Source organism: Onthophagus taurus, chromosome 7 (assembly GCF_036711975.1).
Source record: "Onthophagus taurus isolate NC chromosome 7, IU_Otau_3.0, whole genome shotgun sequence".
NCBI classification, from domain to species: domain Eukaryota; kingdom Metazoa; phylum Arthropoda; class Insecta; order Coleoptera; family Scarabaeidae; genus Onthophagus; species Onthophagus taurus.
The window spans coordinates 30924838-30941268 of record NC_091972.1 but is presented as its reverse complement, the minus strand read 5'-3'; the positions used below and the strand labels follow the sequence as shown (position 1 = coordinate 30941268).

The following is a 16431-nucleotide window of genomic DNA, read 5'->3' as shown; positions in this document are numbered from 1 at the left end:
AAAAAAGTGAGTTGTAAAGCTCATTCTTTAATGGTACTTGGTATTTTCCGTAAAGTTAATACGTGCAAAGCGCAGCTATTATTAAAAAAACATTTTTATCAAACACTTGGTCGAAGGTAAACACAGGATATTTGGGTTATGTTGAAATGAATTAACTTCTTATTTTTCAGATATGCTTGTTTCTTAGATGGGAAATTTGCCTACATTCTTTTTTTAAAGATATAGCTTAAAAAAATATTGTAAATGCGTAAATAGTAGTAGTTAAGGAAGGGTGATTTTATTTAGCATGGATGAAAGGAGTTTGAAAGAATTTAGGTTTAGGATAGTATTAAGTACAATAAGTTAGAATAAAAAAATAAAATAGAAAATGTTTAAACCTACCTCAAAATGGTCTGATGTTTTAACCAGTAAGATGATTTAATCTTTGTAAAAATTTGCTTTAAATCCGGTAAAATCATGATCGTTGAAATAAATGTTCAAACGAAAAATTAAACAATTATTATCTTCGTTTTCGATAAAAACGGATATGTCACCGCAAAATTCAACACGCGAACTATTGGCAAAATGTCGACTTATATATATTTTAGCTAAAAATCCGTACACAACAAAGGCTGGTTTTCAAAAGAGGAAGAATCAACTTGTGTATGCATATTCATTCCTCAAAAGTTATCAAAAAAACTCATTTTCAAGACGCGCGATTATAAAATTTCAAAAACTACTCCCTCCCTCTATAATTGAAAAGAAGAAAATAAAACTGTAAATAAAAATAATAATTAAATAAGGAAGAGGTTTAAGAATTGTAGGATAAGGAATACGTGTTTCTAAACTCGGTTTGCTGTAAACAAAAAAACAAAACAAAACTATTAATAAACTATTAAAAAAAATAATAATGTGGTATAAAATTTGTGATTTCCCACACAAATATAGAAACGTACAAAAAAGAGGAAGTTACAATCGTTTGGGCATATTTCAAACATTTCTTTAGACATAATTTGAAAATGAAACAAATAAATATACCAAAGAATAATAACCAAGAACTTCATCAAATGCAGTAAAAATTCTTCAGTGTTGTAATTAAACTTGAAGAAAGAACGTGTTGGTCTTCAAACGAATTGATTGCAACTTCATTTTACCCCATACTTGTAAACTTGAAATGCTGATCCTCCATATGTCGTCATTCAATATTAATAATTAATTCAATAAATCATTTGCTAAAATTTTAAGAGACAGTTTTCGTTTATTTTTCATAGAGTTTTGAATTTCCATTCAATAATACATATAAGCTGCAATATCTATAAAATGTAAAAATAACGACAGTGGCCATCGTCTTATACATTCACGACATGTATTAATTAGTCTTAAAAATTTATCAAGAATTTCTCCACTTTTAGTTGAATAAGTGTAGTTTATAATTGGGTTTGAAATTATTTTCAGAATTTGATAAACTGAATTTATGACGCACACTAAAAAGTGGAACAACACATTTTTTTAAGTACATATGAAACTATTAAGTAACTACTATTAAGTTAACTTATTTGAAAATAGAAATTGTTGTGAATATTGTTCTCTATAAAAACCATGGACTAAAGACTTTGGAGTATCTTTTCTATATTTAATCTTATAATGGACAAGATAATTAAAAGTGTAAAGAAGGTCAACACCTATTACAAAATGGGTAACCACCTTCTAAGAATCCTCTGTTATACAGACGATGCTATACTAACAGTGGAGAACGAGAGCGACCTACAATGCATTCTGTAAAGATTTACAAGAACAGTCGAAAAATTTAATATGGAAATAAGCGAAGCGTGCGAGAAGACCAAATCGATGATAATTGCTAAAGACCCCATCAATTGTATGAAATTGTAGTTGTAAATGAACGTATAATAAACCATGTAATTACGATTAATTATCTGGGGGTAAAAACATCGAGCAACAAGTGGCTGATGGATGAAGTGAGGAATCAGGTAAATAAGTCAGCAAGAATATCAGAAATGGCACCTTGATCCATAGGCTGTATAAGAGCCGTTATATTAGGCGGGAGAAAAATAAATTTTATGTTTTCGCAGATTTCGTCTAGATCAGGATGGCTGAGAGCGTTGTCTAGTAGAATTAAAATTTTAAATAAGATTTTCTTTCAAGCAGTAGTTTTTAAGTTCGGGCAGAGCAATTTCGCTTACCTACTCTCGGAACAGAGTTGCTGTCATCCATCCTTTTTTGTTCCATTTCCAACGAACGAGTAATGAATTTCTTTGATGATTCTTCATTGCCCTTGGATTTTGAGTAGTATTGATGAACATAGGCTTGAGTCGGTGATCACCTGCTGCATTAGCCCCGAGAAGAAGAGTTATTCGGTCTTTATTTGCCTGGGTGCATGTTTTTCTTGTTCTGAAATGTAAGTGCTCTTTGGTAGTCTTTTCCAGTAGAGACCAGTTTCGTCTACGTTAAAAACTTGTTTAGTAGAATACCCGCCTTGTGCAATAATATTCTTGAGAACATTTTTAAAATCTTCGGCCGCTACTGCATCTCCACTGGACGCTTCTCCCTTCAATGATACATTGTGCAGTTTAGCTCTTGATTTAAATTTTTGAAACCAACTCTCTCGACTTGCGTGAAAAGTTTCGTCTTTATGAACATGTCCGGGTTTTGACTTTAATTCTTCAAATATGGATAGCTTTTTCTTGTATGTTGGTCCTACTTAATGGTACTTTACGTTGATTTTGTTCCTCTATCCACGTAGCGAGAAGAGATTCTATTAAGATGGTTAAAGAACTTTTGCCTTTTACAGTTTGTTGTGCCATAAATGAGTTTGTATTTTTTGCAGCTTCTCTGATTTTTTCTGCGTCACGATTACATATGGATCTTTCAACTCATTTTGATCTATAAATAAGAAATACGTATACGGAAAACATAATCTATATGAACGCAAGATTACATAATTGAGCAATGTAATTCTGACTTCAATAATCGGCAATAGTATATTAACTTACCTCAATGGGTCTTGACAATTTGATAGTTTCACTACCGCTAAAACCGCCGTTTCAAGAAAGACTACCGCTATCATTAATGAAAACAAATGTTTTATTTCATCTGTAGCGACGCATATCGAATCATAACAACGCAAATCTTAGATATCCAATCCTATATTTATGAAGCAACGCAAATCGAGACCCTAGTGTATTTATAGTCAGAACGTTTTTAAGTTTTAAAATGTAACGTGTTCGTAAATTATTCTACTGCTAATGTATTTTATTTATTTATAGCCTTCAAGATCTCGATCATGTAAATTGTATATTTGATATTTTAATCTTCTTTTGAATCATTTTATAAAAACCTAGTCTCTGAAGATGGCAAATAGCCGAAACTAGTAAGACTCATATTTATATTTATTTAAAGACCAGTTAAAAGTACAAAAAATCTTTATATATTATTTCTCCCAACCAGTGGCATAGCTAGCCATGAAGTATCAATAAAATATCGGGGGCCCTTTTTGAGGTAATAAAGAATACATATACAGTCGCAAAAACAAAAATTTATTTTTAAACAAAAACAACAATACTTATAAACTAAACTTATGTGTATGATATAAACTATATGTGCAAATAACTAAAAATGCTACGTTTTTAAATAAGTACTTTTCTGGACTTCATTCCGGCAAAAGCATTTATGATATCATCCATTGCTGATGACGATTTCAATTTTTCAAGTTCCTCTTTTTCTATGGACAGTATCGATAAATCCGATAGTCGATTTTGTTCCATAGATGTCCTTAGGTATGTTTTAATGAGCTTCAATTTAGAAAAGCTTCTTTCAGCAGTTGCGGTTGTAACCGGAAGCGTCAAAAATATAAAACATGCTGTTATAACCTCTAGGAAGCTATAGTGCCATGTCTCAATCACTTTCGGTTATACCGGAAATGGCTACAACCTTCATTATTTTTTAAAAAATTTTAAACTTTTCTTTTAGCAGTTACATTACTTAATTCTGAAATACTTATACTCGAAGAAATTTTTTGTATCGTTAAAAAAAAATTTCCGGTATAGCCGGAAGTGATGCAAACAACACTACCTTCAAAAAGACATCCTTGCTCTGTATCGATGTGTCCCTATAATATGCTACGTTTCACTTCCGTTGGACACCTGTATGTATTTATATTACATTGGAAATATTTTAGGGATATCTGACACCACTACCATCCACCGAAAGTGCATGTACAACACCCTCTAGCTTAAGCAGTTGGTTATATGAAAACAGTACTATTGAGGTTGATAAAGAAGGTGAGGAAAATAAGGAAAATGAACACAACATATTCTCACTGGTAATTATTATTTCCATTACTTTTTTTTATTATGACTTTTAAATATAAATCATTTGTATTAAGGATTTAGAAAAATTACTGCAGTCGACAATAACTGGAAAAATAATACTTCAAGATAGTGGTGCCCAAAAGTTTTTAAGTGTAAAGAATAGACATGCACTCACTACAATCATAGCCCAGTACTTACTAGACCATGACGTAACAGTGGGAAAAGCCGTCTACCAGGATATATTCAAAAAAATTAAAAAAATGTTTCCTAGAGAGGATGAGGTTTGTTATATAATACAATTAAAGTAATAGACGCTATATAATTGCTGTTCACAGGTAACATATATTGGTGAAAATTTCAAAAGAGGAAAACTAGTAGAAAAGTATTATAATTTGTCAAAAAAATATCGAAACGTTGGTATCATTAATAGTAAATACAAACGAAAACGTTCTACGGACAGTGAGTCAACAAGTAATTCAATTAATGAAGAAAGTGAAGACATTTTAGAAAAAGTAAGCGGTGATAAGGAATGGTTACGATATAATCAGTCTCCTATAGAAATTGTTGAGAAAAAGTGGAAAAATACTTTTGGCATTAGAAGAAAAGACATTTTAAATGGAAATGTGGATGTGTACGTAAACTGGCCGATCCTTAATCAAAATATTGCGGTAACATTGGTAAGAATTTGTTGTAATAACACTTTTAACTAAATTTATAATTATCCTTAATCGATTTTATTCTCAGTTTGAATTGGATTTTAATTGGACCATCCATATTGGATGCGCAAAATTGTTTTACATACTATTTAACCGTAAGACTAAATTATTATTACATTTCATTATAGGAAGTTGTATAACATGTGATGTGTTTTAGGATAAAAGTTACATTCAAACATTTTTAGAAAAGAGAAAGAAGGAATTTGAGGTGCAGCAATGGAGGCTCCAACCAACTATTTTAGTTATAGGGCCAAATATTGAAAATTTAAACGAATTTTACATATATGTGAATGACGTTTTATACAAAGTTGAATCCTACCTAAAGGCGGTTTCAGTGACTTTTCAAATTTACTACGTTCTCAATTTGCAATACCAACGTCAGTGTTTGCAGCCTTGGCAATTCATCGAAAAGTTTTTTTACGAAATACAGGATAATAATATTTCGAACACTGCGGTAACTACACTTATTTCTGAATTAACGATTAGTTGTTAACTGACCATCTTGTAAAATTTTATTTAATTTTGTTAATATGAATTGTTTTTTATGCACAAAATCTTTTGAAAACGTTAAACTTTATCTCAAACATTTGCAATATGTCCACAAGTGTAAAAACACATTGTGCAATTTTTCGTGCACTGCTTGTCCACAAATGTTCCAATCTATGTATTCTTTTAAACGCCACATAATAAAGCATTTTCAACAAAATTTTGTATACATTTTTGTAACATTTCTTATGTAATAAACAATTATTATTTATACGAAATAAATGTGTATTTATTTACCTGTATTGATACCTATCCTATTTAGTCCGATTAACTACTTCATATATAGTCAAAATATCTAGAAAGGTGTAGCTATAAGACCTAAAAAAAGGAGTTGTAATACCAACAATAATTTTTTACATTGACTAATATAAACTAGATCAATTATCCACATTTTGTCGTTAAAACAACAAGTTATTTTCTATAAAATGTTTATTATTACACATTAAAATTACTATTTCGACTAGATATAAGACCTAAAAAAAGGCGATGTAATACCAACAATAATTTTTTACATTGACTAATATTAACTAGATCAATTATCCACATTTTGTCGTTAAAACAACAAGTTATTTTCTATAAAATGTTTATTATTACACATTAAAATTACTATTTTGTTAGCTAATACATTACACGAATACTTTAAATCTGCTGTTTATTCAGGTACTGTAACTGAAAACAATAGCTAAAAAGTCTATTTATTTTCCTAAGTATTACTACTAAGATACATTGAAGTATCTACTTAATAAATATAAATAGTTAAATTCGCCACTTTGATACTCAACTAATTTCAATTAGTTGTAACACCTATTTTATTTAGTTAGCTAACTTTTAACCACGAATTCTAGGCAATTTAACTAGAATTTAGTTAATCTATCTACAGTTTTTCTCTCTGTGTAGAGGTGAGGCTATTGAATTTTATAACAAGCATTTCTACAAGACCTTTAACTGTGTGGATTTTTTGAATTTCAGATTTTAAGCAACTTTTGAAAGTAATTAGCTGATCATATTAATCAACTGTTAAATCCTTTTGAAACTTGTAATGTAGGGGCCCTCGAAGGTCAGGGCTCTCCAACCTCGGGGGCCCTGTATCATTGATACAGCTGATACTGCGGTAGCTACGCACCTGCTCCCAATTATTTCAATTTTACATGAAAACGACTTTGCGTTTGGGATTTTAGTACTCATAATCTTTAATGGGGCCGCTACACAATTTTCTTTATCGGCTTATTCGATAGTTTAGCAAAATTGAAGACTTCACTTAGCTTTTCCAAAAAAAATATAATGAAAATTTGAAAAAACTTGGGACACGTCAATGTCGTCTCGCACACGGTTGGTTGAAATAAAAATCAATAAAAGATGCATGAGTGAGATGCCACGAGAATCATATGCGCTAGAAGAAGAGATCCGAACGATGCACGTTTGTGAACGTTTGTAAACGTCACCAAAGCTTTTATAGAGGGGATTTTGAATTTTAATATTATTGCAAAAATTACACAATTTTGGGATCTGAAAATGTTACCAATCCTTCTATTTTTGCATAGTTTATCGATTTTTTGAAAGACGGTCTTTTTATTCGATTGACGGCAACGGCCCCATTGTAGAACACATATCTGAGGACTGAAGAGTGATTATCTTACCTGTATATAATAACATCGACTAGTTATTGTTGGGTTGTATGTATTAGAAAATATTTTCGTTATCCAATTATTTTATGCTTTTGTGAACTACTGACCAATTTGCATAAAAATGTTTTTAATTTAAGTTGAGAAATAAAAATAAAACTAACATTAAAGTAAAGTAATCCCAATTTTAATTTTTATCATTAAATTTTATTTCAAATTGTATTCCAAAAATTTACAACTTTAAACAATAAAAAATCTCTATTCATCTAATTATTAGATATCCTACATATACTTAATTTAAGTAAACATTTTCAAAAATTTAAATCAACTAATGAAATAAAACTAATCATCCTTCCTCTTCTTACTACTTCTAGTAGGTTCTTCAGACCCCCTTTTCCTCTTCCCCGTCGGTTCTCTTTCCCCAGTTCTTGTTTCCCTTCTAACAGGAGCATCTGCTTGTTGAGCCTGCACAAACAACTGGATCTGTTGTATACCTTCTTGTTGAGCTTCCGTGGCCATATTATAAACATGATCGCTCGTTTTATTATACATTATTGCGTTATTATACATCAACAAAACATCTCTTTGAAGCTCAACTGTCGTTCTAATCGATCCGTTTTCGATATTTTTACGTATCGTTAAAAGATCCATCGGACGATAAATAGTGGTATGATATCCAGGTGCTTGTTCATCGGTAATGGGCTTCAAGAATAACGAAGAATACTTGTGCGTCGCTAAACGATTGTAGAGGAGTAAAACAGATTTTTTCCAATTTTTATATTCGCGTTCTTCTTCATTCGTCGTTGTAGATCCCGGCGAATTCGGAATTGAATCAACCGGAGTGGTAGAATATCTTCGTTTCGATTTTAAACTAATTACATCATCCTCTTCCGTCCAAGGACTATTAGACCTTTCGTTATCCAACTTAATCCTTTTTACGTCTTTTTTAATATTTTCGTACTCGGAAAATTCCTTTTCCGAACACGTTTCTTGTTCTTCTTCCATTGTTGTGGTTCTATCTAAAACGAATAGAAGATCTAAATCCTTTTCTTCTTTCTTTTTAGAAGTGCGGGTATAATCGCGTTTTGCTTTTCCAGATTTATCAATTTTTACTTCCATATCGAAGAGGTCATCATTTAAGTCGGCCGTTTGGGTGTCTTCGGTGGTTTCAGTTTCGTTCGTTTCTGTACTGGGAGTGTCTTTAATTGTGTCTAAATCGGATTTTGTCTCTGTATCGGGCGATTCGGCTGTTGATTCTTCACATGAATCTTCTTTTAGATCTTCTTCATCTTTAATTTCTTCTTTTAAATCTTCAACACTACCGATGATTTTAATTTTTGGATTCGAATGAACGATGTTTTCAATTTGTGATTTGTTAAGTTCTTTATCGATTTCCTCATCTTCCATTACAACGACTTCGACGATTTCTACTGAACCTTTCTTTGGTTCTTCAACGACTTCTTTGGCCTCTTGGATTTGGGGTTTTTGTTGTTCAAAAACCTCAACTTCTTCTTTAACTTCGATTTCTTTTTCTTGTTGTGCTGTAACTTTAAGTTGGGGTTGATCGTAAATTTCTTCTTCTTGAAATTCAAAAGGATCTACTTCAACGGATGACTCATCTTTCGATTGAATAACGCTTTCGATTAAAGCCGCCGCGTTCTCCTCTTCTTTCACCAGCTCCTGCAGTTCGTTTTCTAAGTTTTCCATGAGGTCAACGTTACCATCTAACTGCAGATGTTCCTCGGGATCAGCTACAATTTCACCATTTTGAATCAAATCGGAAATAATTACTTCGACTTCTTCATCTTTGATTTCAGGAAGGGTATCTCCAGACGCTAAGATAGTACTTTCAATGTCCTCTACTTTTATATTTGTTAGAATGTTATCTGGATCATCAATATTATCCGTGGTAACAATTTCTGTTTCAACAACTTGAACTGCTGTTTGCGGTTCTTGACCAATTGCTGTGCTTACTAATTGTTGAAGACTTGGAGAAACTGTTACATTAGTTGATGAATTTAATAAACTTGCTATTGTTGGATTTGTCGTTGTTGGCCTTTGATTACTCATTGCTGTATGTAAAATAGAAGAAGTAGCAACTGTTTGAGCATGAGATGGCGTTTTCAATAAGCTTGTTAATAATGGTGATTGAGCTGATTTTTCAGGGGTTTGTGTAGGGGTACCTTCTTCCATTGGAGTTTCCCCTTCGGTTTGATTATCAACACTGTCAGAAGATTTTCTTTTATTTCCCGCATTGACATTAACTTTAACAAGAGGCCTCCATGCTCTTTCAATTTCCTGTTTACGCACTTCCCTCTCTTTTAACCATTTTGCATGATTCACTGCTTCTTGATCTTTCTCTTTTTCTTCATCATCAATCTCTTTGCACCATTTATCTAATTGCTCTTCACTTACATTACCTGAGTTTAATAAATTCATGTCATCTTGTAACTGTGTGTATTCATTCTTTTCCTCTGCAAGAACTTTTTTTAACTCTGCCAATCGTTCTCCTTTTAATTTTTTTAAAATACTTTCTGCTGGTGTTTCTATACCCGCTTCCTGAGTTCCTGATGGTCTTTTCTTACGTTTTGGGGTCTCCACATTCTCTAACAACGCCCAATACTGAGCAGCACAGTTTTTCTGATGAAACCAATCATTCGGGCGGTTTGCATCTCCAAACGGTTTTAACGCACGGCATACCGACATCCAATTTTGATCTCCACTTCTTGCAACAGCCGAAGCTAAACATAATTGTTCTCTTATTGACCATTTATCCAACGGTTCACGTTTTATTTGGAGCCGCTCTTGTATTGACGTCATTTTTGTAGGTTATGTTGAGGTTATGTATTGCTTACACTCGTAATATTAACGAATTACCTTATTTTTATGGAATTTGTTGTTATTTGATTATTTTTCCGTATATATTTAGTGATTACTACTCAGTTCTTACGCATTATTAGTTTTAAATGATATAATTCAAGAAGTAAATTGACTAAATATGCGTGAAGTTAGTAATGTCAACTTCAACTGACTTCAACTATGAAGGATTAAATTTATTTTAAATTTTAATATAAATATAAATATGATTAATCTACGATTGTTTTGTTTTTAACTCACTCATATTTTGATAAAATATAATTTAATAAACATGTTTATTATTGATTGAAAGAAATATGTACCTAACTTCATTATTATTTAAATCTGTCAAATTTTTGACGTTAGGGGTCAATCTAAAAACAAAGGTTAGGAATAAGTAAGTTTGTTATAAATGGATTATTAATATAAATAATACTTTTCTTTTTTATTTTTAAACTAGTTGGGTATTTTATGATGGTTCTAACCCACATGAACCATTGGTTCAATTTAGATAAATATGCATGTATCCAAGCTAGATTAGCAGAGATCAACAACCAAAGAAATTTTAGGAATGAACGAAGAACTAAACAACAGCAAAATTACAACGAAAGTCTCGAACATAAAAACATTCCCACATGGCTTAAACTCATCGTTATTTTTTCTAGACCACACGTTATTAGAGCTGCACTTAAATTTGGGCTTGCAGCTTTAATTATGAGTCGATTTGAAAGAGTTGGATTTGCTTTAATGATGCTGTGTTTTGCATTTTAATTCAATGACTTATATTATGTTATGTGATATTATCTAGCCAAGTTTATTTATATAATTAACAGAATAAGATATTTAATAAAATGATTAGAAGGCAATTAAATTGAAAAGGTTTCTATTTGTTATATACTTAGTTGATAAGTTTGAGTAAAAAAAATGTGAAAACTAAAGTTTCTTGATTAAATTGGTAGTTATGAAAGTCACATTATAAATTAAAATGATTATAAATGCATGTATCTTGCAAGTGTTTAAGATAGATTGTTATTATACAGCTGTTCAAAGTATACTACAAAGATGATTAGATTTTTATTCATAAATTTATGCTCTTCAAAGGAAAAAAAATTTAAAAAAAGTTGCTAAAATCAGGCAATCTTTAAGAGATATGAATTAAAGTTAATATGTTTAAAAATATGCATTTCTAAACATACAAAAGATTGGATGAAAAAAGTAATGTATTAATAATGACGTTATGGCAGAAACAGCGTTGCCAACCCATGCTGACCAAATGTCGGTATAATCAATGGTAAAAAATGTATAATAAATCTAGATTTAAATATAAAGTCAGAAATTGTTGCTTGACAAAGGTTTTCAAATGAATTTATATATCCTCGATTTTTATTTTTTGTTAATCCAAATAATTTAGCATAGAAAATTGTTTATCGCTTTTAGTTTTTCGAAAGATTGGTCACCTTTGTATTTTTAAATGGAACACCCTATTTACAAGATGCTAATGGTAACACCCGGGATTCAAAGCACAATATAAATAAACTTTCAGAGTAAAAGTTGTTGCAAATTTTGTTTCTATTAACAATATTGCTCTCTTGCACTTTTGCTTTTTGATGTATAGATATCGAGTAAAACACGAAAATATGAAAATTGGATGAATTTGTTGCTTTCTCAAGTTGTTAATAGTAACAATCGGGAAAGGGAGCATATTACAAAAAAACTATTGGAACAATAGTTATAGCAAATTTTATTCATAACAATATTGCTCTGTTGCACTTTTGGTCTTAGATGCGTCAATATCAAGAAAAATATGAAAATTAGATTCATTTGTTGCTTTTCCAAGTTGTTAATGGTTACAATCGGGAAACGGAGCAGATTACAAAAAAACTTTTGGAACAATAGTTATAACAAATTTTATTCTTAACAATATTGTTCTCTTCTACTGTTTCTCTTGGATGCATCAATATCAAGAAAAATATGAAAATATGAACATTTGCTAAATTTGTTGCTTTTTCAAGTTGTTAATGGGAACAATCGGGAAACGGAGCATATTACATAAGCTTATGGAACGATAGTTATAGCAAATTTGATTCTTAACAATATTATTCTCTTGCACTGTTGCTCTTAGATGCGTCAATATCAAGAAAAATACGAAAATATGAACATTGGATGAATTGGTTGCTTTTTCAAGTTGATAATGGTATCATTCGGGAAACGGAGGAAGTTACAAAAAAACTGTTGGAACAATAATTATAGCAAATTTTATTCATAACAATATTGCTCTCTTGCACTTTTGCTCTCAAATGTATAGATATCGAGAAGAACACGAAAATATGAAAATTTGATGAATTTGTTGCTTTTTCAAGTTGTTAATAGTAACAATCGGGAAACGGGGCAGATTGCAAAAAAACTTTTGGAACAATAGTTATAGCAAATTTTATTCTTAACAACATTGTTCTCTTCCACTGTTGCTCTTAGATGCATCAATATCAAGAAAAATACTAAAATATGAACATTTGCTAAATTGGTTGCTTTTTCAAGATGTTAATGGTAACATTTGGGAAACGGAGCATATTACAAAAAAACTTTTGTAACAATAGTTATTGCAAATTTTATTCATGACAATATTGCTCTCTGACACTGTTGCTCTTAGATGTGTCAATATCAAGAAAAATACTAAAATATGAACATTTGCTGAATTGGTTGATTTTTCAAGTTGTTAATGGCGACACTCGGAAAACGGACCATATTACAAAAAAACTATTTGAGCAATAGTTATAGCAAATTTTATTCATAACAATATTGCTCTCTTGCACTTTTGCTCTTAGATGCGTCAATATCAAGAAAAATATGAAAAATGGATTAATTTGTTGCTTTTTCAAGTTGTTAATAGTAACAATCGGGAAACAGAGCAGATTGCAAAAAAACTATTCGAACAATACTTATAGCAACTTTTATTCTTAACAATATCATTCTCTTCCACTGTTGCTCTTGGATGCATCAATATCAAGAAAAATATGAAAATATGAACATTTGCTGAATTGGGTGCTTTTTTCAGTTGTTAATGGTAACACTCGTTTCCCGACTTATACCATAAGTAAAAGATGAGACCATAAGATTATGAGTAAAACATCAGTAAGTTAAATTAGATAAAAATAAATATTTAATTATCAAACATATAGACTAAATAAAAGTGGAGAGAAATAAATGTTGTACTTTAACGATGATAGTATTTATTGTTATTTTTATTTTATTGTTATTTGAATTAAACAAATACAAACATATAGACTAAAAACCAAAGAATAAAAAATAAAACTTATCGCCAAATTATTTCAGAGGGAAGATAATATTTAATACATAACACGTTACGCACTAGATTATTAAAACATTAAATGTGTTACGTGTTTCGTCACAGTTCATGTTGTAACACGAACAACTAATTGATAATGGTATATGAGTACATATAAAAAGTTGTTTAACAGTACTATTAGGGAAGAATGAAGAATTACCTAAATTTCGTAAAGAATCAATTGCTTCAACTGATAGATGCGATGAATGATTATCGAACGGGAGAAGAGTTGGTGATTCATTTGATTTCATCGTACTCGTAGAATGAAACTCAATTTTTGCACTTTTCAATCGATTTTTATTTTGTATTTTAGGTTAGACCGGTTTCGATTTAATTTAAATCATCTTCAGTAACCACGTCAGTTTGAATTCACAAACCCTGAATACACTGGGAAAAATAATAACGTCGATTTACAATGTACGATATGATCGTATTATTCAGTTGAGATGGTAAAATTAATCCCTATACGGAAAATTTACAACCAAGAAAGAAATTTACAAGTAATTTATCAAGTAATTTTATTCTCTATTTTGTAAATTTACAGTAGTAAGGGAATTTTACTCTATTACGAAAATTGTGTTTTTACAATGCAAGTTTAAATTTCAATCTATATTGTAAAAAAACTATAGAAAGTTAGTATATGTATATACGGTAACATGTACTGTTACAAAAAAAATCATAATAAAAGTTATGAGAACAATAAATTTATTGTAACTCATACCATGATATACTTAGTTGTAAATTTCATAGCATTTTTGTCAGTATACAATACAACTAGCTTCATTTCGCTATCGTGTTAAAATATGAAACTTAAAACTGTTCTTCTGGTTATTACAACTTTAAATAACTTTAACAAATTAATATGAGTGAGTGGCTGTTATTATTTTCAACCGCCATGGTACCCAATGGCAAACCATGGCGGCTGATGAAATTAAGTCGAAATCGGTTGAACCTAAAATACAAAGTAAAATCCATCGAAAAGTGTAAAAATTGAGTTTGATTCATTTGATGGCATGAAGTGATAAATGAAGTGCTTCATAAATTTTAAAAATTCTGCTTGTATCATCCAACCAAATCGATTCATTGGTAAATCCAACCGCATAAATAGCATCATCCATGGCATCTTGAGGCATTCTAACTTCGTTGAACAACAAGAAAGGTGGAATCTAGTTCCCACTAACACAGCCAAAATCATGGTGATCATGCTACCACTCTTAGCAGCTGTCATTTTCCAACACGTCTGGCTTCTTTCAATGAAAGATAAACAAAGGTTAAAAACAGTTTAATGTCAATTTATATCCATAAAAAAGTAAATTTAGCATTAAGAAAAAAACATAGGGTACAAAAGATGGTCCACTCAAGGTGACAAACATTTTTGAGAGCAACGGTATTGTATTCTAACATCAGAATTATTACTTAATAAATTTAGACGATGAATTTCAACGTCCAAACTAACAGAAAAAATATATCTCATCTTTAAAAATTCGACATTCACAATATTTTTTCAATTCACAATAATGTGCAAAATTATAATTCGGACTTTACTTATGGTTTTTATAACAAAATGCTCGCTTGTACACAGAAACACGTCTGTTCATTTCGATTCTTATTAACTTATGGTTTTCGGATGTGGTGCTGTTGTTCACGCTATTAGCTTCACACTTTGATTGTCACATCATACAAATCTTTCAGGCGGTCCACCCAAGGTGACATTACCCTACTTAATTAAATGCTGAAATTTGGGCAAAGTTGGGTTAACTGATGTATTCTATGGTATATTCACGTTTTCATCTAGGTATTTCAATTAATATTTTAAGCTGGTATCAAGCTTCAGCAAGGCATCTGCTCTGGCAAGCTATTAAAAGGGTGCAAAGATATATCCAGAAATCATTAAATTTGAGATTTTGAAAAGAATAACTTTAAAAATGTTATAGAAGGGTACGCAGATTCGAACTAGACAGGGGACAGATTCGATAAAAATCCTGAAGTGAATTTTAAATATATTTTTAAAGCTTTTGGTAATGCAGTAAGCTTGCTCAGGAAAGGTACGTACCTCTGTCTTATACCGAGGCATTTAACTGAATATATGTATAGCACTAAATATTGCAGTAAGCGAAGCATGCTGGCTTCGATACTTAATATTTGATGTTAATATTTGACGTTACAGATTCCAATCTATGTTACAGATTTCCGCATGTATTGCAGATTTCTTTCAATATTACAGATTGCTGTCTATATTATAGATTGCTTTCGTTATTACAGATTGCTTTCATTATTACAGATTGCTTTCATTATTACAGATTACTTTCAATATTATAGCTTACTTCCGAAATTACAGGTAGCTATCTATACTACAGATTCCGGTTTATCTTATAGGTTGCTGTTTATATTACAGATTCTTATCGATAACTACGACTGCTTACCGCAAAATGTCATTGATGTTGTAGTTATATCTAGAAATCATTTTTCCCGTTTGGCTGGCAATATCAAATTTTATTGCAGAAAGTGCGTAGTAAATGCTCTTATAATCAATCAATTATGATCTATTACAAACTGTATTTAACAATGCTCAGTGTTTATTTTATGACCTTAATGTTAGGTTAATTTACAATATGCTATTTATGCTATATTTATGAAGCCTCTGTTGGAACTTTAGATGTAAAGGTCTGAAAATGAGTCTTTGTAACTCGATTGGCTCGAAGAATAGGTCAAGGAGGGAACCTTGCTATTACAATTGATGACTCCTGGTAAAAGCGTGGCCATAATAACTAAACGTCATCTTTCGCCTTCTTTGAAAATGAGCAAAATTGTCGATATTAATATTTGGTCCAAGTATAATACTTGGACCAAATAAAGTACAATAAAGTACTTTTAAAACAAAACCCAATGAGGCCAGGGCTAACCATGGAATAGATTATTGTGCTAATTTTCAAGGTTGACGGTGATTCCATGGCTTACTAACCGGCTTGTAGAGTTCTATGGTAAAGAGATAGACATAAAGAAGTTTAAGTGTACTGATCATATTCAGAAAAGGATGGGTA

At 31.0% G+C, this 16431-nt stretch overlaps 2 protein-coding genes and 1 long non-coding RNA gene across 3 annotated transcripts; 2 read left to right on the top strand and 1 right to left on the bottom strand.

Moving 5' to 3' along the window:
* Nucleotides 1-4130: 4130 nt before the first annotated feature.
* On the top strand, nucleotides 4131-5810 carry LOC111416709 (uncharacterized). Its single transcript, XM_071197914.1, has 5 exons — nucleotides 4131-4318; nucleotides 4382-4588; nucleotides 4643-4984; nucleotides 5052-5118; nucleotides 5181-5810. The coding sequence occupies exons 2-5, from the start codon at nucleotides 4568-4570 to the stop codon at nucleotides 5183-5185; spliced, it is 435 nt and encodes a 144-aa protein (XP_071054015.1). The 5' UTR covers nucleotides 4131-4318; nucleotides 4382-4567; the 3' UTR covers nucleotides 5186-5810.
* A 1546-nt stretch (nucleotides 5811-7356) lies between these two features.
* LOC111422008 (Bromodomain containing 8) lies at nucleotides 7357-10215 on the bottom strand. Its single transcript, XM_023055211.2, has one exon. The coding sequence runs from the start codon at nucleotides 10009-10011 to the stop codon at nucleotides 7534-7536; it is 2478 nt and encodes an 825-aa protein (XP_022910979.2). The 5' UTR covers nucleotides 10012-10215; the 3' UTR covers nucleotides 7357-7533.
* Nucleotides 10216-10369: 154 nt separating this feature from the next.
* LOC111422001 (uncharacterized) lies at nucleotides 10370-11014 on the top strand. Its single transcript, XR_002707270.2, has 2 exons — nucleotides 10370-10444; nucleotides 10508-11014. It is a non-coding gene; the product is annotated as an uncharacterized lncRNA (long non-coding RNA).
* The last annotated feature ends 5417 nt before the right edge of the window (nucleotides 11015-16431 follow it).